This window comes from Rutilus rutilus (genome assembly GCF_951802725.1).
Source record: "Rutilus rutilus genome assembly, chromosome: 9".
Lineage (NCBI taxonomy): Eukaryota > Metazoa > Chordata > Actinopteri > Cypriniformes > Leuciscidae > Rutilus > Rutilus rutilus.
The window spans coordinates 17616191-17641057 of record NC_140223.1 but is presented as its reverse complement, the minus strand read 5'-3'; the positions used below and the strand labels follow the sequence as shown (position 1 = coordinate 17641057).

The 24867-nt window shown below is 38.4% G+C and overlaps 1 protein-coding gene across 3 annotated transcripts in view; it reads right to left on the bottom strand.

The window, feature by feature from the left end:
* Positions 1-23510, bottom strand: part of ulk2 (unc-51 like autophagy activating kinase 2) — a 37802-nt gene extending 14292 nt beyond the window's left edge. For 2 of the 3 annotated variants that reach the window (XM_084418968.1, XM_084418969.1), the window contains exons 1-14: positions 22468-23473; positions 17818-17910; positions 17130-17171; positions 7437-7469; positions 6549-6585; positions 4601-4774; positions 4194-4267; positions 3973-4074; positions 3781-3839; positions 2531-2613; positions 2391-2441; positions 2224-2312; positions 1896-2067; positions 993-1053 (exon numbers count right to left, since the gene is read on the bottom strand). In XM_084418968.1, the coding sequence (XP_084275094.1) occupies positions 993-1053; positions 1896-2067; positions 2224-2312; positions 2391-2441; positions 2531-2613; positions 3781-3839; positions 3973-4074; positions 4194-4267; positions 4601-4774; positions 6549-6585; positions 7437-7469; positions 17130-17171; positions 17818-17910; positions 22468-22557 (1160 nt within the window). In that variant the 5' untranslated portion in view covers positions 22558-23473. Of the gene's footprint in view, positions 1-992; positions 1054-1895; positions 2068-2223; positions 2313-2390; positions 2442-2530; positions 2614-3780; positions 3840-3972; positions 4075-4193; positions 4268-4600; positions 4775-6548; positions 6586-7436; positions 7470-17129; positions 17172-17817; positions 17911-22467 lie in introns of all 3 variants that reach the window. The other variant, XM_084418967.1, reaches the window with a different exon arrangement.
* Between the last annotated feature and the right edge of the window lie 1357 nt (positions 23511-24867).

The following is a 24867-nucleotide window of genomic DNA, read 5'->3' as shown; positions in this document are numbered from 1 at the left end:
TCAGTTGCAGCATTTAAGTTTTTAGTGTTTTATTTTTAATTTATTTAAACAAAATAGTATGAATTTTTATATTTGCCATTTATTGGTTATCAGTTTTTATTTGGGTGCATCTCTAATATTTAAAAATGTAAAAAAAAAAAGTGAAATCAAATTCAATCAAGTGTGTCCAAACTTTTGGCAGTTAGTGTATAAGTGTGAAAAAGAATAAGTAGACAGAGAGGAGACAGCGAAGGTGGAGTATGCCTCGCTTCTACAAGAGAGGGAAACAGAAAAGCCACAGAGCAGAAGGAAGTGACTCGGAGAGCACTGGAGATGCACCGACTCTCACAACAGCAAACTGACAAAAAATGAGAAGCATATGAATGTTTTAACTGTCAATGTCAGATCCACTGCATAACTGCACAATAACAAGGGTCTAGTCACAAAACAGCCGATGCGATGGATGTTTATTTCTGCACCTATGGACAAAAATAGAGGTCGGTTCACAACGGTGTGGAAACCGTTTTAGATCACATGCAGATGGTAAGAAATGACAGCAGGGTGTCTATTCTTAGGGCAGGAGCACAAACACACACACGCACATTCGCTCCCACAGGACTCATTCACCAGCCATGTGATTCACCTCTCAGCTTCCTCCTGCAATAACAACAGACACACCACCCAGAGTCACACAACCGTGAACTCGCCCTGGCTTTCACCTCCATGATTAAATAGTTTGGGAGTAGAAGGCACCAAAAATATCTCCAATGACATCAACGAAACAAACAGATCAGTTTGCTAATCCATAACTCCATATTTCCATGGTGGAAACAGCCAAAAAGGATTAAGATGATTTAACCATTGTTAATATTCCTGTCCGGATGTCGGACTTGACAGTGAACTGTGTATGTTTGGCCTATAAACCTTGTTTAACATTTGACGCAAGTAAACATGCATGTGTGAAAGCATTGTAACGCATTGTGAGTGAACCATATCAGTGATGTCACACTCACCCTCCACACAGAAGGAATTCACTGGACGGCCTGCGGCCCACTGCCCCCATTGGAAGGTCATCTAAGGAGAAGAGAAAGAAAGTCATGAGAACTACAAATACACACAGTCTCACAAACACCAGCAAATCACAGCTTGTGAGAGCGCAATCAGCGCTGGAAGGCTTTCACAGCGCTGACTCAGCAGACGTCTCTCTATACTCTAAAACACACGCAATCAGCTCCAGCAGCTGCTCAAATCTAGTGTGTGTGTGGTTCAGGTATAACATAATATGGGGACAAGATGCCCCCGCAAAGCTGGCAATTTCCAAAATCCTTGTCCTTGTGGAGACATTTTTTGATCCCCATGAGGAAAACAGCTTACAAATCACACTAAATTATGTTTTTTGAAAATAAAAAAAAAAGGTCTGATATTTTTTATATCAAATATTTCTTCAATAATTTTATATTTTGTAAGATTTATAATAAAAAAAAAGGCTTATTTCAAGATTATTTATCTGAAAAGTTTTCCAGTTAAAAAAATTTAAACATTCTTAAAATATTGTACTTAATATTAAAATATTAATATTTTACTAAACTGTTTTAAGATATTAATACTTGTTTTCAGAAAATTTAAGTGTTTTTCTTGTTTTCACCTTTAACCTCAAATTTAGCTAGATTTACGATTCAAATTACATTTACAACAGTTTTAAAGTATACTTTTTTGCTTATAGAGGAATAATAAATCTTTAATTATATTATCTCCCATTAATGGACCAGTTGAATTTTTTTGATAAAAACCTTTTTGCCTCTCAAATAAATTGATCTTGTTTTTTTTTACAGAAAAAAATGAGACAAATGTACTGATTATTAAATGATTTTTGCAGTGCAAGCGTGTGACGTGTTCGGTGAAGTAATGTGACTCACAGGACTGCTCTCCGGAGAGATGTGGCACCAGCACAAAGTCGTCCGTGTCACAGGAGGAGTTCTTGCTGCTGGTGCTGCCGCCCGACTCTTTGGACAGCTGCAGGTAGTTGGGAGGGCCGAGAGGTGGAGAGGAAAGCACGTCCTCGGGGAGAGTCTGCATGTCTGGCAGGGACTGCAAAACAAAGGTGGAGGTAAACGCTGGATTACCTTGAGCTGAGTCAGTGCTATTAAACTTCTCAATGCCGCAATCATCTCATGCAACACCCTAGTTTAGGAACTGCTCATGTCTGTGACAGCGCATTCAGCACTGACAATGTAAGGTGCTTACCGGAGGAGACACGTAACGACAGGAAGGAGAGCTGCCACACGTGCTGTCTGAGACCAAGCCAGAGCACGTTGGCACTGGCACAGGTGATGCTGGGTAAAAGAAAAAACTGGTTTAGTGTCCAGCCACACCTTATTCATTAAATTTGCTCATCAAATGTTCTTACTTACATTTTTTAATAGTTGATGTCGGTTCTAAGAAAGTATGACTGAAGAAAGTGTCTGCAGACAGACAAATATGAGAATGAGGAAAGGGAAAAACAAGGTGGAAATCCTCCAACAATGCACTGAAACAACAGAAATACACTGACCAAAATCCATACGATCCTTCTGGTTCCTCTGGAGCAGCCCCAGCAGCAGATCTTCCAGTGGAGGAGACGTCTCTCTCGGGATGCTGTGAACAGAAAGCTTTAGTTATTCAGTAAATAGGACCTAATGATTGGCTATATCGAGATTATTGGCTGAATAATACAATATAATTAAAAATCTGTTTTAATTTTTCAGTAAATTTTGAGTAAAGAATATGTTAATGAAGAGTTTTGTCATTTCAGCAACTTTGTGTACATACACTACTGTTCACAAGTTTAGGGTTGGTAAGATTGTTTTATGTTTTTGAAAAAAGTCTGTTGTTCTCACCCAGGCTGCATTTATTTGATAAAAAAAAAAAACCCAGTAAAAACAGTAATATTGTGAAATATTATTATAATTTAAAATAAATGTTTTGTCATTTATTCCTGTGATGCAAAGCTGAATTTTCAGCAGCCATTATTTGAGTATTCAGTGTCACATGATCCTTCAGAAATCATTCTAAAGCTGTGTTCACACTGCCAGTGACTTTGTCGCTGCATGTCGCCAGTGGCTGGAGGTGGGGTCACTAGTGGCCGTTCCCACAACCGATTGCCTAGTAACGTTTATGAATGGCATTCACGGATGTTATTCCATGCTGTAGACACTGAATTCGTTTTCTTGGAGGGAAAAGACTAAATATAAATGGTATCAGTACATAAACTGCTTAATACTAAAGACGAACAAGAAACAGGAAGTGCTCTTTGCCATTTCGGCTATTTATCTGCAACGAAAGTGCAAGCGCCGGTCTACCTGGGTTTACGTGGGAGTCAGCACAGAGATATACAATAAATTATAGGAAAGTTGCTGACCACTAAAATAACTTTTCCTCCATCACAACTAGTGATCTAGTGACGGCTCTTTTCCTCAATCACACCTGACTTCACTCCTTCTGGTTGTTGCTCTTCATTTGCATACAGTTCAACATACAGTTAGGTCCATATATATTTGGACCTAACAGTATCTCAACTTTGTCGTACTGCTAGACAAACCTACATTCTACATTCGCTCATGTCATTGAAATCATGTCGCTTTGTCGCTGCGTGTCGCTGGCAGTGTGAACTGTGTGATTTGGTGCTCAAGAAACATTTCTCATAATTATACATTTTTTAAACAGTTGTGCTGCTTAATATTTTTGGGGAAAACAACAATTTTGAGCATTATGACACATATGAAACACAACAAAAGAAAAAACAAAAATAGTCAGTGCTCTTACTTTGGCACCAAAGTCTTGTTCTTCTCATAGAACATCCTCAAGTCCTGGGGACTGTTAGCCTGGTCATTCAGTATATACACACATAAAACACCATTAAAACATCATCACAACAACAAAAAAACAGCAAAGTCTTCAAATCAGATAATTAGCTCCTATATGATCTCAGTTTGGCTTCATTGTCATGAACGTCACCTGGAAAGGTGGCTTTCCCACGAGGCACTGGTAAATGACAGTCCCAATGCTCCACAGGTCAGCTTTGGCATCATAGTTCTGGGACATGATCACCTCTGGGGCCTGCGAAGAGAGGTGATGGATTACAAATGATGAGAACATGATTCTGCCAAAGTCTCACACCGCTGATGTATTTCACAAATCTGAGACAGTGAGACAGAATTCAGTATGTGGCTACTGACCATGTACATCGGGGATCCACATAATGTGGCCGCCATCATGTTGCTCTGGAGATATCTTGCAAAACCAAAGTCAGCTGTTAAACAAAGAGAGCACCGGTGTTATTAATAGCAACATACTGCTGTCTGAGAGTCACGACTTATAACTTCTGCACAGACTGAGACAATGGAAACAAAAGAACAGGCTGTGTGAGAGATCAGAGGGCAGAAAGAGTATGATGCTATTATACAGACTGTTGGGTACATACACAGTGGACTACAAACGTTTTGAGATATTTATTTCCAGGTTTAAGTTTAATTTTGGATATCAGATTTGTAATGTGGTCTCAGACATTTGAATTATACAGTAGATATAATAAGGTATATATACAGTAGTAATATTAGCAACAAATCGTTATGTAGAGTGTTACCAATCTTGATGCGTATGCCGCTGATGCTGGACTTCTTGCGTCCCGTGTAGGACAGCAGGATGTTCTGAGGTTTGAGGTCTCTGTGAATGATCCCCTTGCTGTTGAGGATGCGCATAGCTGCCGCAATCTGCTGTAGAAAGACCCTCAGTGTGTCCTCTCGCAGAGTGCCCTTGGCTGGAAGAGCAAAGACATTGTACCGCTGAGAAACATGGCTATAAAATCCATTAAGACATTCAATAAAAACCTCAGCCTTGCAGCTGATATAACCGCTTAAACACATCATACAATGTTTCATTTGCTGAAATTGTAAATTGGCTTTATGTGTCAAGAAACCTCAGATTTACTAGTTTTGAAGGGCAAAATCTTTAAGGTGTGGTCACGTTCACCATTGTTCGGCAAATTATGAGAAAAAAAAAAAAAAGGAAGTAATTTCAATAGGAGTCCACAAGATTGTGAAATTCCTGATGCAGATTTTGCATCAAGTTAAAGTGGGTCGCAACTTCACTGTGTTGACCAAAAGAAAGCTGCTTGGTTTGAAAGTGACTTCAATGTGAGCTTTGCTTCATAAATCGCTAGACTAATGACTATAGACAATGACCCCCGGTTGAAAGACAAGGCTTAAGCTTAGTCCCAGACTAAAATGCATGTTTGAGCTGTTTTAACTGAAATTAACTTGCACTAACATATCTTAAAATATGTCAGTGCCATTGTTTGGTCTCAACAAATAACATCTTTTTTTCTAAGGTACATTTATAAAAGCTACTTAAATGCCCTAATTGAACTAAAGCCTAATCCTGGCTTAATCTAAGCCCTGTCTGTGAAACCGGGCCTGGAAGTTTTTTTGGCCACTAAATTTCAACAACATTTTGCTAATGTGACCATTATGCATGTTTTAAGCGATAAAACAGACAAAATATTGTGAGTAATTTATATCACAAGAAATACTGTAGAACTGAGCATAACTAGAAAAGTGTAGATTTACGATTGAAACGTCCATGACCTTTTAAGGTTTTATTCATTTCCATGATTTTTGGCCCAGGCCAACAGGCCACCCTAATTGTTGTTGAGCACTTTGGTGAGTGAGGAAGTGAGAATTCATTTAGGATGAACTATCCCTTTAAATAAGGATGTACACTGCACTGAGCTAATCCAAGACCATCAGAGTCATGTTCTCTAGGCCCCTGATTGGTGAGACTGTTAAAATCAGAAGCTGCTCAGGGATTTTACATGGAGCTCCAGGTCCCCTGTTAGAACAAAACTGGTGTAATCCACTGAGCTGTTAAGAGGATTCCCTTCACTCAATCTGCTCTGTAAACAAAGCAATTATGATCACAATGAACCTCGTACTGATCCCAAAACAGTATTTGGCATAGCTGTGAGGTTGTATAACTAAGAAACGGTTACATAATTAAACAAGGGAGAAGGGTAAGAGGACAAGAGCATGGTTACACAAAGATAACAATCTGTCTGAACATAACAAGAGGTAACAGTCCAGCCAACATCACTCACACAAAGTAAATGGCACCAGAGTAATCTCTATTATGCCCTCTGCGTCACACACTCGGTAAAAACTTGGTTTATAGACCAATCAGATTCCTCTGACGGAACAAAGATTGCTCGTAAACATCAAACTGAAGTACACAGACTTCAGTTTATTCACAATGGGTATGTGGGATATGTGGACAAACCTCTATGAGCTGTAAATTTATATGATAATGGAGGCAGCAGTGACTCTCTGAGAGTGTTGATGGTAAGTGTGCTTTGAGATTGAGCCCTGGAGACAGACACTTCAACTCTAGCTCGCAGAGAAATACATCCTTGTTTAATGTGCAAAGAAACTTTAGAAACCCATTTATAGGTGGACTTCCCTAAAATGTGCTTTAAAAACTATGCTCTTTTTATTTGAGCAGCCGGACCAAATGATGCGTTTACCTCACAAGCTGCTTACCTTGCAAATAGTCTGCCAGGTCTCCTCCATTGCAGTACTTGAAGAGGAAACAAAAAGAGATAATAAAACTCAACTTTGAAACCAATACTGAACAATAAAAAACTATGTCGAGGCTCGAGGACTGGATATTTCATGGGCTACAGGAGGAGGAAGGCTGGTTTAGTGACACACACATCAATGAATCTGATGAAGTGATGCAGAATTATGGGATGGTCAGCATGTATTGGTGGCCAGTAAATTTCCACATCATTGATGGCAGGAGAGAAATAGCCCTGAGCATACAGTACAGAGATAATACACTACAGTTAACATGACATAACATCTATAAAACTCTGACTGAACAATAGGACCTTTACTGAAGGATTTAAAAAATATAATAATAATAATAATAATAATAATAATTACTTCTGGCTTGCAAGAAAGTTTTATATTCTACAGAATTAATCAAAAGGAGCAATTTTTTTATGCTTTTACTTTTGGTTAATCGAAGATACCTGTGAAGACCTCTAGTTTGAGACAAATTCTAGCTGCAAACCCCCTCTCAGGTCACACAGAAAGGTCCCGATAAATTATACTCAGAATTGCATTATCAGAAGCTACATACATGAGAAGGGTTGGACTGATATTACATGCTAAAGATAGTTAATATTAAAGCTCTTGAAATTGTTTTTGAGAGCAGCTTTCCCTGAACAGATATTTTTAGTTTGGCCTCTTGATGTGTTTGTTTCTCCTACAGAGACTGCAGTGTTGGGCAATACTAGAAAGAATAGCCATGAAACATTAGGCAGAGGCACACTGTGGCCTCATGACTAAAACAAGAGCATGTGAAAGACAGAAACAACAAGAGAGAGGGAGAGACAGAGGGGAGAATACATGCTTTAAACTCACCTCCATAACCAAGAATACAGAACTTGGCGTTTCCTGAAAGAAAGAAAAACAAGATTTTACTCAGAAACAGCCCATAACAGCAAACATCCATCACCGACACTGATTTGTTTGCACACAGGTCCATGTCCTCCAGCAACCACGTGGTTGTGGAAATACAGGCACGTGCGTAAGTGAAGACGACTCACGTTTCAAATCCTGGCATGCAAACATCCTGGTGCTGAAACCATTAGACACACTAGCCTCATAACAGCTATTAGGGCTACTGTGTCAATACTGAAGGAATTAGATGCGGAATGCTGGCCAAATAAAAAGCACAAGACCCTTTGGTTTTTTCCAAGAAAGTGGGTTGTTACAGTAATCAAGACAAGCCACCAATCTATAGAACTTCCTCCACAATCTGATCTGAAAGTTTTATGATTCCTGGTATTTTTCAGTGAATTGATGTTGGCAGCCCATTAATGCAGTTGTGATGGACTGGTCCATTAACAAGGAAAGTGCGGCCATTTTATGTGCTGCTCATAAGTGGTTGCCTGTGGAGAGTGTGTGTGGGAAGAGTTTGTAATAGCGGTCAACACTCCCATCTGCCCACACCACCTCTTGTTCCTCCTCACTATATCTCATTACCTCACCTATTCCAGACGACTATATATTCAAAATCTCTGTATGCTAATTTCCCTTATTTTTACATTAAGATTACCCTTCCCATCACGTAACACACACTTAAAGTTAATCCTTAATACCTAGTGATGCACCAAAATTTCAGAAACCGAAAGAACTTTAGTTTTTTTTCAGGCCAGAATAGTTTTAAAGGACTGAAATCATTAACCAAAATAGTGACTTTTAATCAGTGCTTGTTCAATTGTGTGTTTTGACTTCATCAATGTCTATTTTATGCACACAACATGGATAAGCTCCATCAATGATCAAAAATGAAGAGTAGCAATTTATAAAAAATGTGTTTGACTGAAGTATTGAGAGATGCCTCATTTTACTAGAACTGGTTTAATTCATCTCCTGAAAACTCAACACCCTGAATTGCATAATTAGTTCAGTTATCCAAATTTAATTACTGAAACTGTATTTTTGGTTTTTGTTCCGATTTTCAGTTAAATGAAAACTTTATTTTTGGTTTCAGTGATTTGGTAAAAAAAAAAATCCATTAAAAATAACACTAATAATTTAAATGTCACTTCAATAAACACAAAGAATTAACAAAGCAACAACACATTACACAATGATGATGAGTACACAGGGCTTAAGTACACAGATAATACAAATCAACAGAATAAGGAACAGGTGCAATACTAATTAGAAACTATGGTAACAAACAATGAACTAAAACTCAGACAAAACAGTGACAGAAAATAAAACTAAACAGGGCATGATCATAATACTGCTAAATGTAATTAATGTAAATCTCAAAATGAAAATCCATTTTCATACTGTACATTATAATGTTTTGATGTCTGAATTCACTTGTAGCATTTAAATTGATTGATTTTAGTTTTTAGTGTTTCATTTTTAATTTAGTTGGCCAAAATAGTGTCGAATTTTTATTTAGCATTATATCCCTAGTCCATGTTATGCTGAAGAAAAAAAGTGTTTGTCTTCATAATCTTGATAAAAATTTATCAGCAGCTCATGGCCTCATGACTTGACAAGATTTGCATTCTGCAAGCAAGATGTAATCTGATCCCAGACAAGCCCACCTCCACAATTCTGCTGTAGATCTGCTTATGGGATCTGGGATCAATGCAGCCTAGGGGCTACAAGGGGCACAACCTCTGGTTGTCAGTCTGATTGCATATAGGGCTGATTTGAGCTGGCTGTGGTGGGGGATAGGAAGGAGAAAGGAAATGGAACAGCTCCGGCTGGGTGGAGGGGTCGATCAACTCAAGGACGTCATTAACCATCACATTTCAGTAATTTCTTGAACTTGACCATCTGTGAGTTCATCTGAAGCCAACTGGCTCTGAGCATGATACACAAACACAAACAAACACACAGGCCATTTGATGAGAGGCACAAGAGGAACCGCTGACCAATTGCGGGCAGGAAAAGAAAAACAAACAGCTTTGGATCAAGAACTGCATGTCCAAACACAAATGTCCCGCCCTGATCTTCTTCTGCCAATTTTTTCCTTACTTCTTGGCAAGAGATGAGATTCCACTTGGAATCTTGCCTAACAATATGCATCATGATTTAAGCACAGTTGTTATATCATTTATATTTGTTATGTGAACAAGGATAAAAATAGGTCAGTTACCAAAGACTGGACTCTGGATAAACGGCTAGAATACCTGAACTGCCATCATTTTGAAACTGTCAGTACCTCAGAACAATGTGCTGCTACTTAGCAAAATTCAGTGGGAAAGTAACATTAGTTACTGCATGTTTAGAGCAAGTTAGCATATTTGGCAGCTGGCAGCATGCCTGGTTATAAATGGAAATGGAGAATAATGTGATATATCAGCACCATATTGGTAGTCAGCCAATATCAATGATTAAAAAAAAAAAAAAAAACTAGAGATAACAGCAAACTAGAAATGCATTGGAATTTTGGCAACTGGAATATTCGGCTAAAATATTCGTGCACACAACATGAATGAGCTACAACAGATGTCATGCACGAACTTGACTCTGACCTAAAAGGAAGCAAGAGTCGCAATTTCAGTGCCTAAGAACTTTACTATGTTTAATCACTTGAGAACACGACAGCATAAAAAGTTCAACTAACCAATTTAATTACCAAAATGAAGTTTTCACTTAAAGGTGCTGTATGTAGGATCCAGCGGCCTCTAGCGGTGATGTTTCAGATTGCAACAACAGCGCTCGTGCTCGTGAAAAGCAATAAAGTTACAACTGTAGTCTTTCACATCAGATAACGTTAGCAAATGGTCGGCGTTAGCTGGCGAACTAATGATGTCTAACTTGAGCCAACTAAAGCACAAAATCACAATATATTTTACATGCTTTTAAGTATTGTTAGCTTACCTGTCCAAAAGGATGAAAGCCAACTCAGGGTCTGTTTTTATACCTAAAACAAAGCGGAGGTCTCTCCATAATTCAAACGCTCTGCCAATGTTGATCCGTGTTTTCGTCCTGAGTCGATCCGATTGACGTTTGGCCTGACGAGCTTCAGCAGATAAAAAATGTTTTTTTTTTTTTTTTTTTTTTGGAGTTTGTGTTGGAGTCTGTGTTGTGCTGGAGGCAGGTCGTTTTTTGGTGTTATCAGACTCCATGTCGTTAGCTGCAGTGCCGTCGCAATAGACTGTATATATAAAACGGAGAGGCTCGGGAGCGCGCATGCACGTCACATCCGGTGGATTTCGCACAAAATCCGACCCGGAGACTTCACATAAAAATAGGAATACTGGCCTTCAGAGGTAATAGCAAAACGCGAAAAGTGGATCATTGTAATGTGTGATTACAACCCCTTCACAGACGGGCAATAAAAAAAGGATTCATTTTATAAAAAAAGTTACATACAGCACCTTTAAAATAAAATGAGAATTTCTGTGTTTCAGTACAAAATTAATTTCGGTGCAACAGCAGACATCAAGAGTTGGCAAATTTTGACTGTATAAAAGTTTGGTATCGGGTCAACCCTACAACAAAGCACCATTGACAAAAAACAAAGCTAGAGCTAGGCTGCATTCTGATCACATGAGCTTCAAAACATCAGAAAATACAGGCATGCCATGAAGTCAAAAGGCAGCATGCTCCCGCCAGGCAGAGAGAGTACTGTATCATAACTAGAAGTGTTGGATTACATCATTCTGATTCCAGCCAAAGCAGCGCTTTAAATTCTAGGAATATTTCAGAAACACCACATGTGCAACCAATTGCGAGAGATTGATGTGTTCTTCTTAGAAACTCAACCGGTTTCTAGCTATCTACATGATAAGGGAACACAACATTCTAGGGATGTAAGGTATACTCAAGGTGTCGTGAATCTAAAGACACAGACTGTCCTTTCAGATGAGATTGTTTCTAAAGCAATGTTGCTGGAGCTCTGATTGACACACTTGAGTATCGTTATCAGCAAGAACAGGTATTGAAGAACAACAGCACATCATTTTGCCTGAGGCAAGGCCATGAACCTTCACAGTTGTAAGATAGAGAAAGAGATTAAGACAAAAATAAACATGCTTTCTTGTGTCTACAGCCCACGAAGGGCTGGTAAATAAACAGACAGCCGACACTTGGTGACATGTTGGTGGGTTGGTGGTAACAAACCTTAAAGGTGGACATTTAGAGAACACTACTACACTGTAATGTGAATGAATAGATTTAGTGCTTAATGGCAAAGAGGTATCATCCACCATAGTGAACACAATTTATTAGCTGAACACTTATTAGTTCCTGCAGGCAGCTTTCGAGGAAAACGTTAACAGTTTCCATATGTTCCCATGCTGTCTTTCTTTTCCAGCACCCACCACTCATTGCTGATAGTCTTCATTTGAATTCATTCCTCCCCTCCTTCTCAGAAAACTGAAGACAACAAGTCAATCCGCCCTCCACTGGGACACGCTGTTCTCTAACAGGAAGTTCAAGTTCTGTTTTGATACATGTAGTTATAGCTTGTCTCATGCATACAAACCTGGCTCCTCCCACCCCGACTCAAAACCCTACCCACTCCTCCCTCCAACTTCGTGATTCCAAGTTAGAATCCTTCCAGCCCTTATATTTCCCTTTCCTTAAAATGACTGTATGCTTGTTGCACATTTGAACAACACTTCTCTGTTTATTCAAGGGATTGTTTGAAGAATGATTCAAAAATGTTGTCCATGCAAAAAAAGTGAGTGGTGTCCAAAACAGCCCTATTAAAAAATATATATAAAGAAAATAATAAAGGCATACAGGTGTGGAACCTCATGAGGGTAGGACTCCAGGTTTCCTGTGCTTGTTTGTAGGGCTGCACAATTTGGTCAGAATTCATATTTTATGACTATAAAATAATATGAATTAATTAATTAATAATGTTATTATCATTATTATTATACAGTCATATTGACATAGAATCAAAACAAATTGTGCAGCCCTACAATCAAGCAAATATTATTGTGATATTTCATAAAAAATGTATAATAATTTTATTTTAAAGTACAACTGTAAAATTACAATACTAATATTTATGGCTGTTTTAAATACTTTTTTAACATTAAACCATAAAGCTTTTATTTTTCCAAAAATCCACAAGGAGCCCTTAAAAGCTTCTTTGATGCCTGTTTATACGCACTTTTAATTACAAGTTTGGGAAGATGATTTGGCGGATGTTGCATTCCCAAAAATACCTATAAAATTATAAGCGAGGTAAACTTATAGCGTGTGCAGAGATGATTTTGTCTGGACTATGGAGCACCATTTACTGTGAACCGAGCCACTCTGAGACACTGAAAACACTGGATCATCAGCTCTTCATGTGTAAAGGAACACTGTGGTATTTTTTACTCTGCAAAATTCAATGCATATTTTACTTTGATAATCGCACCAAGCCATTTTGCTGTTTTGCTTTTGTTTTGATTAATTGTGCGGCTCTACACGAGGGTGTGTTTTTGGGTGCTCTATCCCTTTAAAGGAAAAGCACAAGTACACTCATTCAGGCAGAAGAAAGAATCGCCACCCTGTTATTACAGCAGGTCTCCAGCCTCCCTCTGCCAGAGCAGGAACACCACTGAATAGCATTTGACTGGAGCTGCTCAGCTCTCACTGCAAGCCTGTAATTAAACAGCTATGGTGATATCTTCAGCTCCATCTGTATAGATCCCCATTGAGAAAAAGCTAAAAAACGCTCTAACATCTCTATGTGTATTGTGTTCTAAGCAAGCAAGCACGTGTGAACTGGCACTGACGTTGGCATTAATCACAAGCAGCCTTCATTCACACTTCTTCATCATGTGGGATGAGATCATTATCAGAGCTGCAGGTTTGGGCCGGAGTGCTACCGCGCTGCATATGCTCCGTGTGGCGTAGTGGGATCTGAGGGCCACCTCTCACAGCACAGCTGAAATGTGAAAGGGCAAAGGCTCCCTGTTGCTATGCTTTAACTAGACACCTCTGGCTGGGTACAAAAAAGTAAATCCTCCTAACATCTTTAATGACAGTGGATTGTAAACAGTCCAAGGTAGCGTAATTGGGCTTGGGAGGGAATGCCATTAGTATTCCCCAGGGCTCTGTGCTGCCATCAAGAGAAGTGTGGTGGATAAAGGTCACGTTCTTCTGTAGTGTGCGGCTCACGGTGCCTGCTGAGGTAAACGGCCATTTATTTCATTTGAGTAGCAATCAAGCATGTATCCACTTGCTTTGTGTTTACAGTGCAATAAGTTAGTGAAAGTGACAGATCTGCAGAGTGATAGTGAGTTCATGAAATCGAGAAGAAGCAATGTATTACCTTCAGGCTTCCAAACTCATTTTGCAAGCACTCAAGAAGACCATCACAAAGAAAAGTGTGACTGCCACTGGGGAACGAAGTACTTTTGTATAATTAGAAAAGTATAATTGCAGCTATTATACAACAAAGTTATGATAACATAAGGTATAAACTGAAAAATTATTATTTTTTCTTATTCACTGACTAAAAAGGTGCCAGACTTAAGCCTTAGGCTAGAGACCTATTCAATACTATTAGTGTTTAGGACGCATATCATTTATAATCTAATTACTATTCAAATGTCCTACCTGCAAAAGCCCATGTGAGTATTCAATAAAATTCAGATATCTGGGTCTTTTCCTGGCAGAAAAAAACCCGGCTTAACTATAGCGGGGGAGAAGGGGGGATGACTTGAATCTTCCAGGACAAAATAAGATCAGCTTCTACCTCCGTCAGACTGACCTCGTGATTGAGAAAACAAGAGTTAGCAGGGAGCAGATCTCAGCATTGCACAGATGTATTTATGGTCGTCTGACTGAATGAGCGACGCAGCATGCAAGTCTCCAGAAACAGCTGATGAACAGCAACAGTACGTCACAACTGACACCCACTTCTCCATTTCAGCGCAGAAAGGAAAAACACACCTCGGGCCAAGCGGGACAGATTTTGGTGCTAACTGTCACAGCCGAGACAAAATGCTATAATTTCTCACACCAACTAAAAAAAAAAAAGTTCTTTGATGGAGATAAACAGTGTATCCTCAAGAACGATCTGCCTTAGAGAGATCAGTGAGATGAATGTAAACAGCTTGTAGTGTCCTCAGACCTTCTGCCCTTGGAGCAAAGATAGATTACACAAAAAAAATCAAGTCTTCTTCTCAAGTGTCTTCCTGGAGAAGACCAAAAATGTTGCACCGTTCAGCACAAAAACTGATTCAGAAAAGCATGCTTAACTGAAGGATATGGGGTCTAAGGGCCCCCATCAGCACTGCAGGTGTGTGTTGGGTGGGAGTGTTATATAAGCACAGGAAGACGCATGCTGCGTTGGAAGTGCAGGATCTTAAACGACTCACCTCACTATACTGGGAAGCATTACATGTCAAAGGTGTGTAGGTGACTGAGTCAGAACAGCCTAATTAAACCTACAGCTTTTCCCAGTTTGATCCTTTCAGAACAGTGCCTGCTCTGTCAGCCGAGGGTTTGGACCAATGAAATGGTGTTTAAACAGCCCACACCATTCCAGAGAAGGCAAACCCTCCCCCTATATGATACCGCTGGTGGGATGCAGAAAGGAGGAAGGCAGGGTATTGATGGATGAATTAGCTGGCTAACAGAACTGGCTGACATTTTCACCATAGTATGCAGAATTCAGCCCCTAGGAAGCTGAGAAATAATCTTATTTCCTCCTGATTCTTCCTGATTATTCTCTAATGTACCCTATAAGACACTTAGGCCACATTTACACATAGCCGGATATTTAGAGAAACTAATATTTCCCCCCCTCCGTTTTCAAAAATAACATTGTGCACACAACATAGTTTTCAAAAAAGTTGTCGTTTACATCATCCCGCATAAATACGCCGTCGAGCAACATCATAACTATGCCAAACCTATGGGCGGCAGTGTAGGGAGAAGGATAAAGCCACGCAAGCCAATCAGAATCCTCCAAATTGACAACAACGAATAGCACGAGCGTCTTTCAAAACAACAGAGCGAGGTTCGTTTGTGTGGACAGATAGCGAAGCAAATGCAAACAGGCCAAAAGCGTTTGCACAAAAGTAAAAATGAGTATCACCTTAACAACATCCATGATCAAACAGTAGCCAAACAAACTCTAAACATAGGGCGCTCACATGACGTAAGCGTTTTCTGGCGCATAATGTGACGTTTGAGAACCTAAAACCCCGTTTCTCCCAGTTGACACGGCAACACATAACCGGCGTTTTCAGAAATCTCCACTTTGGCCGGAGTTTTTAGAAATAATCGTTTTCTGGGATAAAAACGGCGTTTTCGTGTAAATGACAGGCCAAAACGCAGGGAAATATCTGCGTTTTCCCATCGTGTAAACGGGGCCTTATAAAGGGCTGCACAGCGCACACAATGTATTTTTTGCACCAATAGCTATAGACAGTCCCTCCAGAAATTTTTTTTGTGATTGTTGCGGGCAAAAATCCTTGATTATGCGGCGCGTTTTCTTAAAAAATGCGATGGAATATGCGGGATATTTATGCAATTTTATGCGATGAAATTGCGGGAACTTGCAAAAATTGCGGTTTGATGAAAAAGAGAAAAATGTAAAAAAATGTACTTTAATGTAAAGAGTCATTTCTTATTACTTCCAATGATAAGCAAGCATACTACATCACATAAAGTGCTGGGAATATTTAAGTTCTCATCTTGTTTTATTTCAGACCTTAATAAACACATGGCTCAAACTTACAAAACATTGATGAGTCGAACAAGTTCTGTAGCTTTACAAAATGAATATGCTACAAATTCTGTAAAAATGAATAAATAAAATAATATATATATAAAAAAAAAGTGTGCTTCCTGTTTTACAGAGGTAGCTATACAAAACACATCTTCTGTTAAAATAATTTGCCCCCACTGTCATGTAACGCATTGGGAAACTGCTTTGCGCTGTCTTTTGCGCTTATGTTTGTTGGAAAATGAGAATGATTTGTGGGCTTCATCATGGTTTCATCGGCATCACGGGGTTTGCAGCTTTTCAATGATGTCGCGTAATTACGTCACTTCATAACGTTCCCATGGCAACATGGGAAATGGCTGTGCTTGTGTGAAGTAAACGCAACAATTTTCAACTTTCTGCTAAGATATATGTGACTTTTTGCAACGAAAATGCGGGGATAATGAAATCATGCAAGCCCGCATATTTTGCACGTGGAAATCTGCAATTTATGCGGCGAAAGTGCGGCGTATTTGAAAAAATGCGGCCCCCGCATAAATATGCGGACTTTGGCTGATTATGCATTGAATCATGCGATCGCATAATCGCGTTTTTCTGGAGGGACTGTATAGAATTACAATTAACGTCCTCTTTAATGACTTTATGGCATTGGAGAATAATGTGTGTGATATTTTCAAAGAGGTCTCATGCAATGTACAGTGAGGCTTAGTCTAGGGTAGGTCATGTGACTTGTCATGTGAAGGGTGGTGTTATATAAGAACTGGGCCAGTCCCGTAGGCCCTCACAGCTCTTAGTGGATAGTAGAGCACCGACAGCTCTAGGCAAATCTGCTCAGAATTAGTGAGGACGGAGCATTCAGAGATTATAGTAATAAATGAGTAAAAAGCCATTACCTGGACATCATAGAGTGCCACAATGTTCTCATGCTGGAGTTCCTATAAACAAAAAAATAAACAGTCTATAATTAACAGAGTATAATAATAAACATAAAGAAATATAATAATATAAGACAAATACATTTGATATTATTTAAAATAATACAAAAACATAATAATTGCACAAAATAATATACACTGGCATTCAAATTTTGAGTTTGGTAAGATTTTTAAAATGTTTTTGAAATAGGTCTCTTATGCTCACCAAGGCTGCATTTATGTGCTTAAAAATACAGTAAACACAAAAAATACAGTTTCCAATTAAAATGTTTTTATTTATTTTTTTACTTTTAATATATTTTAAATTGTAATTTATTCTGTGATGTCAAAGCTGAATTTTCAGCATCATTACTTCAGTCTTCAGTGTCACACAATCCTTTAGAAATCATTCTAATATCAATGTTAAAAACAGTTGCATGTGCTGCATAACATTTTAAGTAAACCGTGATACATTTTTTTCAGGATTCGTGAAGAATAGAAAGTTCAAAAGAACAGGATTTATTAGAAACATAAATCTTTTGTAACATTCTAAATGTCTTTACTGTCACTTTTGATCAATTTAATGTGTCCTTGCTGAATTGAAGTATTAATTTCTTTCAAAACACACACACACACACACACACACACACAAAACACAACAACTCACCTTTAAAATTTTAATTTCTTTTCCAAGCAGAATCTGGGATTTGGAGAGATTCTTTTTGTTAATACTCTTGATTGCGACCTCCCAATCAGTCTTCTGCAAATATTACACAGAGAGAGCAAAGTGTGGGATGGCGGAGAGTGGTTACATGTGCCATTTATATGAATCTTACAAAACATTTACTTTTTCATTTTTGAGTGTTAGAGTTCTGAATGTTTAACTGTTTATTCCTGTAAGTGGGAGTCTTTTGTTGATGACACAAACATATGCTTCAAAAGGCCATTCTTTTCAGCATGCTGCATCTATTTCTCAACCACATAAAGCTGATAGTATGATTGGGATTTTAGCCTTCGGGAGAGGCACTTGTGCAAGTTGGGACTCCATAGGGCCGCACACCAGCTTAAAGAAACTGTGTCCCAACGCAGAGTGGAAATCCATGAATAGAACGATGCTTTTCATGTAAATGTAGGTTAATAAGAGATGTTCCTGTGGCACACTGTGCCATAGCAAAGTGCTGGCAGCACGCAAGAGTGGTTGCGTTCATCCGGCCTCACTGAAAACCGACTCAGCCAAGCGTGGTAAAGGCATCCCCGAGAAAACCCTGTTGGCTTTTATATTGACCCCATTTACTAGATGAGCATTCAAAAGGAATGAAGAGACTTCAATGCTCAAGCTTTACTGAAAAAACAACAGAAATGTCCTATATATACAGCTATTTTATGTCTACGTCAGTCTGCATGTTTGACATCATCTTCAAGCTAGACAGCATCAATCAGTGATCATAAGCATGTGTGATGATGAACACCTTAATATGTTTGTAGGATGAAAATAAAACTGGTTCGCTGGTTGAATCGAGTCAGCTGCTTTGGATGAGGCAGGTGATCATAAATATGTATTGAATTACTCCTGCTATATATAGCTGATGTAGTACTAAATGCTGTGCATACACTGAGCATTTCCACACACACAATATGCAGAGAAAGCTCTTATAATGATGCACAATAAATCAGTATCAGCATTTGATCTGATAAGACCAGGGTTCAACAAAACTGAACAGTTAGCCTAACCATTTTTTCAACTGTACATTTAAGGTTTTGATTCCTGGTTTTCATTCTACATTCTAGAGAGATTGAAACGCTTTTAAAGTGGCAGGAAATGGAAATTCATCTATTTTCTAAATGCACGCTACACTGTAAAAAATGTCTAACCCTCCCAAATCAAAAATTTCAAGTGACCGATAACATCTACATTTTTCAATTGGCCCAAGTGAAATTCTGTAAATTATAAAATTAAATTTACAGAATTTCACTTGGGCCAATTGAAAAATTTAGATGTTATCGGTCACTTGAAATTTTTGATTTGGGAGGGTTAGAAATTTTTAACAGTGTATTGATTGTGAATTCATCCGTGCATAATGTTACAGTTAAAATAAATAAATAAATTATTTAATCAAAATGTCATAACTAGATCTTCTAGTGAAACAACTGACTTCTCTCTGGTGATGTATGCCAGACTTGTCCAATCATTTAGTCCCCTTAAACCCGCTCTTTTCTTACAATCAATAGCAAGCTTGCATTCAGATTTGCCTTTCATCCAATCAACAACCGGTGGATTGAACCAAGTCCCCACTCTACATATTTTCTTTTTCAATAATCCGTTGCACTCGGATGTAGGGCTGGGCGATTTAAATCGTGAGATTGATATGCGCATCTCGTCAGTAAAGCCGGTTCCTTGATTAGTAGTAAATCGCCATCACCTGCTTTCAGATGGAGCGGCATTTACTACAAAGAGCCGTAGTTAACCGACAAGCTGAGCCATATCGCATTAATAATCGCTGGCGATACGTCCGCGATTTTAATGCGATATGGCTCAGCTTGTCAGTTAACTACGGCTCTTTGTAGTAAATGCCGCTCCATCTGAAAGCAGGTGATGGCGATTTACTACTAATCAAGGAACCGGCTTTACTGACGAGATGCGCATAATCTCACGATTTAAATCGCCCAGCCCTACTCGGATGTACATCACAATACATCGAAAATATCTGTCGGTACTTCTGTTACGTCGCAACAAAAAAATGGAAAAGTATAGGTGCCAACTGCCATCATCATATCGCTTATTGATCATAATGACATAAAAATAATGATCAGCTCAGCTAAAAACATTTATATACAGATATTCCCTTATATCTGGTAGGGCTGGGCGATAAATCGATTTTATCGATTAACTCGAATATGTAGTTTACGTCGATTTGTTTGAATACAAATCGGTTTTCTCTTTTACATCCACCGACGCTCCCCTCTGGGCTCCCATAGTTCCGAACAGGATCAGCGTTTGCCATAGAGATACACAAACAACATGGCAAATTAACAAGACCGCGGCAGCACAAGCACACCCGCCAAAAACATTTACAAACTGAATCTGCAGGGCTGCCAACTCTCACGAATTCACCGTGAGACTCACGCAATTGTCACTTTTTATACACTCTCAGTCAGGCAGGCCACACATCCATTTTCTCACGCAGAGAAAAATCGCGAAGCAAAGAGGACACTAACACCGACAGACAAGACAGAGAAGGTTACTATTGATATGAAATCAATTCTTAGCTCTCAGATTTTGTCAATTTAATTACGAAATTCAAACAATAAACACCGTTTTGGCCCTTGTAAATGTGACGTGACAGATCGCAGACAGATCTCACTCAGTTCAAGCGGCACGTGAACCGATCATCTGTTAACCTTTACCACTAGTTAATGGTAAATAAACACGAATGATCAATAGATCATTTGAAAGATACAGTTCAACTTACCGAAATGTAATAAAATCGACTGATCAGTGTTTTTCAACCGCAGAAAGAGGTCCATAAAACAGCTGGAGAACAATACGTCACGTAACGTTACATTTACCCCAGGAAAGCCATTAATTACCATAGCACGTTAGTTGGACTTAAAAAAATTGCTATAGAGAGGAGTATTTTGCTAAATAAGAAAGCTATATTACATATTTATTATATTTTTACCTATATCGTTAAAATATTATAACCTTATTTTATAAAAAAGCATTATATTTAATTTGAGATGTTAGTTTTAACCTTTTAATAATAATATTAGCTGACAGGGCTCTGTATGTTTACAGCATTAGGTGAGTTTTTTTTTTTTTTTTTTTTGGAGAACAATTAACACAACACATCTACTGTACCTAATATTTATCCAAAGGAATCGATATTGAATCAAGATCAGAATCAAATCACAAGAATTGAATTGAAATTGTGAAATTTGTGTCAAGCAATAATAAAAACAGTAGCATACTAGCCTAGTCAGTGTACCATGTAAACATTGTGTTGTCACTATATTTAATAAAATTCAGTTTAGTTACCAAATGTTTTGACAATCACAATACACCCATGTCATTTTTTTTTTTTTTTTACATCCCCCAATCCCAATCCACCCATGTATGTTATGTTACATTTTCACTGTTTACAAAGGCAGGGCCTGCCATCTTGTCTTTTTGGCTTGTTTTTTCTGATTGCACTTTAACCCCAAGGGGGAAATCCAGATCAAATCCCAGAAGGGAATATCAAAACAAAATAAAGTTAAAACTTGTTTTGAACAATTTCTGTGTCATCTGCAGATTGATTTTAAGAAGGGGGAAAAAAAAATATCGATTTAAATCGTGAATCGGGGGGTTAGGCCATATCGGCCCAGCCCTAATAACCGGATATATCTTAATTGTTTCTCCTAAAGACGCCAATGAGATTACATGGAGAGAAACTGGAGATGTTGCCTGCTTTCTCAGATGTTTCACCTGAGAAAACAGCCCGGTAATCTCACAATTGTCTTCGCTAGAGATTCAGAAGAAATCTTAGTCTCAAATCTCAAACCTCAAATCAAAGATTCCAATCAAAAACCCAACAGTAGTATTCATTCCATCTTATCTACAAGTAACTATTTATAAAACACTAGTATCTATCCCAATTGTTTCTATTAAAATTTATTTCAGATTTTTAAGGTGTGTCATTGTTACAGAGTAATTATATATTTAAGTACTAAGTACTATTAACAGCAGGCTACTTAATAGGGGTAGGGTTAGTTGCATGTAATGTAACAAGGACACTGTAAAGTGTTACCGAATCTAATGACTAGCTACTAAAATGAAAATGATGCTAGTTGATACTGGAGTACGTAGTCATTTAAAAAAAAAAACACTACATAAAAAATAGATAGGCTAGTTAGGTTTAGGCAATAATGTTAAAACGGCTAGCCATTTTCTCCTAACACCAGTCAGTGCATTATTTGTATTTAGGCAATGTAAAGAAAGCAAAATAAAGCAGAAATCATAACTGTCTTTCCGCCCAAAGTAGACCGGTCAATCGTATTGACGTCAGAGACGGCTTATTCGCGGAGGCTGTTTTATGAATGAATGACTCCAGCAGTATGTGACCTATTCTAGCACACCTTACATAAAACAACCCACGGTTTCTAATTAAGGATTGCTATGACTCGCACAAGACGTGGAAAGCACAATGCATTTATATTAGAAAACACTTATTCTATGCAAATTTGACACTTAAATAGGCTACCTCACTTTAAATGGGATGCATAACAAGCATGGCCCAGATGCAGTCCGGGTGAACAATGATGCTTGGCGTTTATTTACCTTTTTATGTCTTCCCTTGAAGACGACCGCAAAGGCTCCGTGTCCGACGAGATCTTTTCGGCTGTATTCAAAGTCTCCCACCGTCTCCATTTTTTTGGCAAGTGTCCTGCTGCTGTGATAGACTACAGCTTGTGATGGAGAGGTTGTCAAGTTCTTCAAACTCTCGTTAATCCAGACGACAGTCTGTTCAAGAATCCTGTCATCCCCAAATTGTCAATGCGAAGGACGACTTAGTACATTTGAGAGTTGACTAACAACTGTCTGGCTTAAGTAAGAATCAAAACAAAGGAATAGCTAACGTTAAATGTGAAGTGTCATATATAGCCTATGCGCAGGATGTTTCGCTGTCACTCTCTGACCCAGTTAACAAGCCATTTCGCAAAATAGCTTGATGAAATGGCTATTAAACTCAAACCTCTCGAGCTACATGATGTCAGTTCAGTTTAAAAGCAAAGAAAGGGGTTGCAAACCCCCTCTCCCTTTTATAGTGCCTCGTTAGCTCAATAACGGCGCGGTGGGTCATTGAGTTGCCCATCGCGAGCTGGCTAAAATGACAGCCAGAGATTTGCATTTACAATGTAGCAGATTTTTACAATTAACGTTACAATTTAGCAGGAAAATCGCAATAAATAATATCTAGATGTGTTACGACATCGATGTTACATTTTAGACTAGCAGTGTCGCCTGAAAATAGCAGCTAGGTCAGTCAGTTCACAAAATAACTGTTCCGTTTAATGCCGTTCTTCTTCAACGATATTGTGCTCTTCTTCAGATCCATATGATAGCTGTGTACACCATTTCTTCAGTTCACCCCTCTGTCCTGCTTTCGATTTCGCGGGACAATGGAGGAAAACATCAGCGCTTCACTTTTATGAAACGCAGGACAAGACGTTAAAAGCAAGATCCGTTAGGTGAGGGGAGTTTAAGCTTTATCTTCTGTTCGTTCGGAGAAGTTGACCGTGATCACAGCTTGCTTTGCTGCATTACAATGACACAGAGCTCTTACATGAGGAGGCTGTCACATTGTGTTCCTCCGCGCAAGCGAGTGCGTCGTCCTCCGCCCCGAAGGATAGTCCCGTTAGCTAACGAAAACAAAGCCAGAGCTCTGTAAGAAATCAGAGCATGCAAATGAGAAGAATATTTTAAGGACGCTGTAAAAAGAAAAAAACGGAACAGTGTTTTTTCCACCAGAATAAGAAAGAAAGAAAGAAAGAAAGAAAGAAAGAAAGAAAGAAAGAAAGAAAGAAAGAAAGAAAGAAAGAAAGAAAGAAAGAAAGAAAGAAAGAACTCATATGACCAAGAAGAATACGCACTTGAAATGTTTGTTGAATAAGACTGATACTTACAAAGTTTGTTGCTAGGCTCTAGTTCTAATTTATCTTTAATTGTACAAAACAAATATGACAGCGCTTGGTGCTCCCCCTGGCGGCGGCGACCTGTATGAACAATATAAACCTAAAGATATTTACTTTGGACAATAAAGAACTCACTGGCATCCTCTGGCGGTAAAACTCTCCAAAAATATTTTTGTCTTGTTTTCTATTTTCAAATATTTATAAGGTAAGTCTTTTTTACAGTGGCCGAGAGAGCTCACCGACAACTGATGACTGATCTTCATCAGTTTCACAACACACGTGTGCTCCCAATAGCCTAATCACAACACAACCAAATAAGTTTCACAAAAAAAAGTTCACAACATAACCAAATACAGAAACGCGCTGCAAAAGTTCACAACACAACCGAATATAAACGCTCTGCAGACCACAACGGAAATGTTTCCAGGGGACCCCAATAAGTGACGAACCCCCTTTTTGTTTTTGTGCAAAACATACAGAGATGACATGTTTATGACAAACAACTTTGTATACAATATACAAAATGCATTAACAATATGTTCAATGTCATCAGAATACAAATGAGAAAAGAACAATGAGCTGAAAACTAAAATAAATAAATAAATTATTTTGTACAAAAAATGTTGTACAAAAATATTGTACAATTTTTGTCATGTTATGTTTAAATTTTCATAAAGAAAAGTTTCATAAGAAATGTTAGGTAATGCAGGGTCCAAAGTTTTAAAGTTGATACACTCACAAACAGATAACGCATATTTAAAAGCTTTTTTGTAAAATAAATAAATTATTATTATTATTATTTGCAATATATTTATATATAGACAAATTCATTTTTGCATTGCAGCATCTCCAGAATTTTTTAGTGCAAGATATATGATATAAATTTTAACAAATAACATTAATTTCAACAGTGAACATGTCTCAACATGCCTTTCACATGTGAGGCATCAAACTAAAAGGGCTGAGGCTGTAACAGGCATGGATGAGCCCTTCTCCAGTGTCACTCTATGGTCACTTTAGCGTTGGAGAACAGCATGATTGTGGT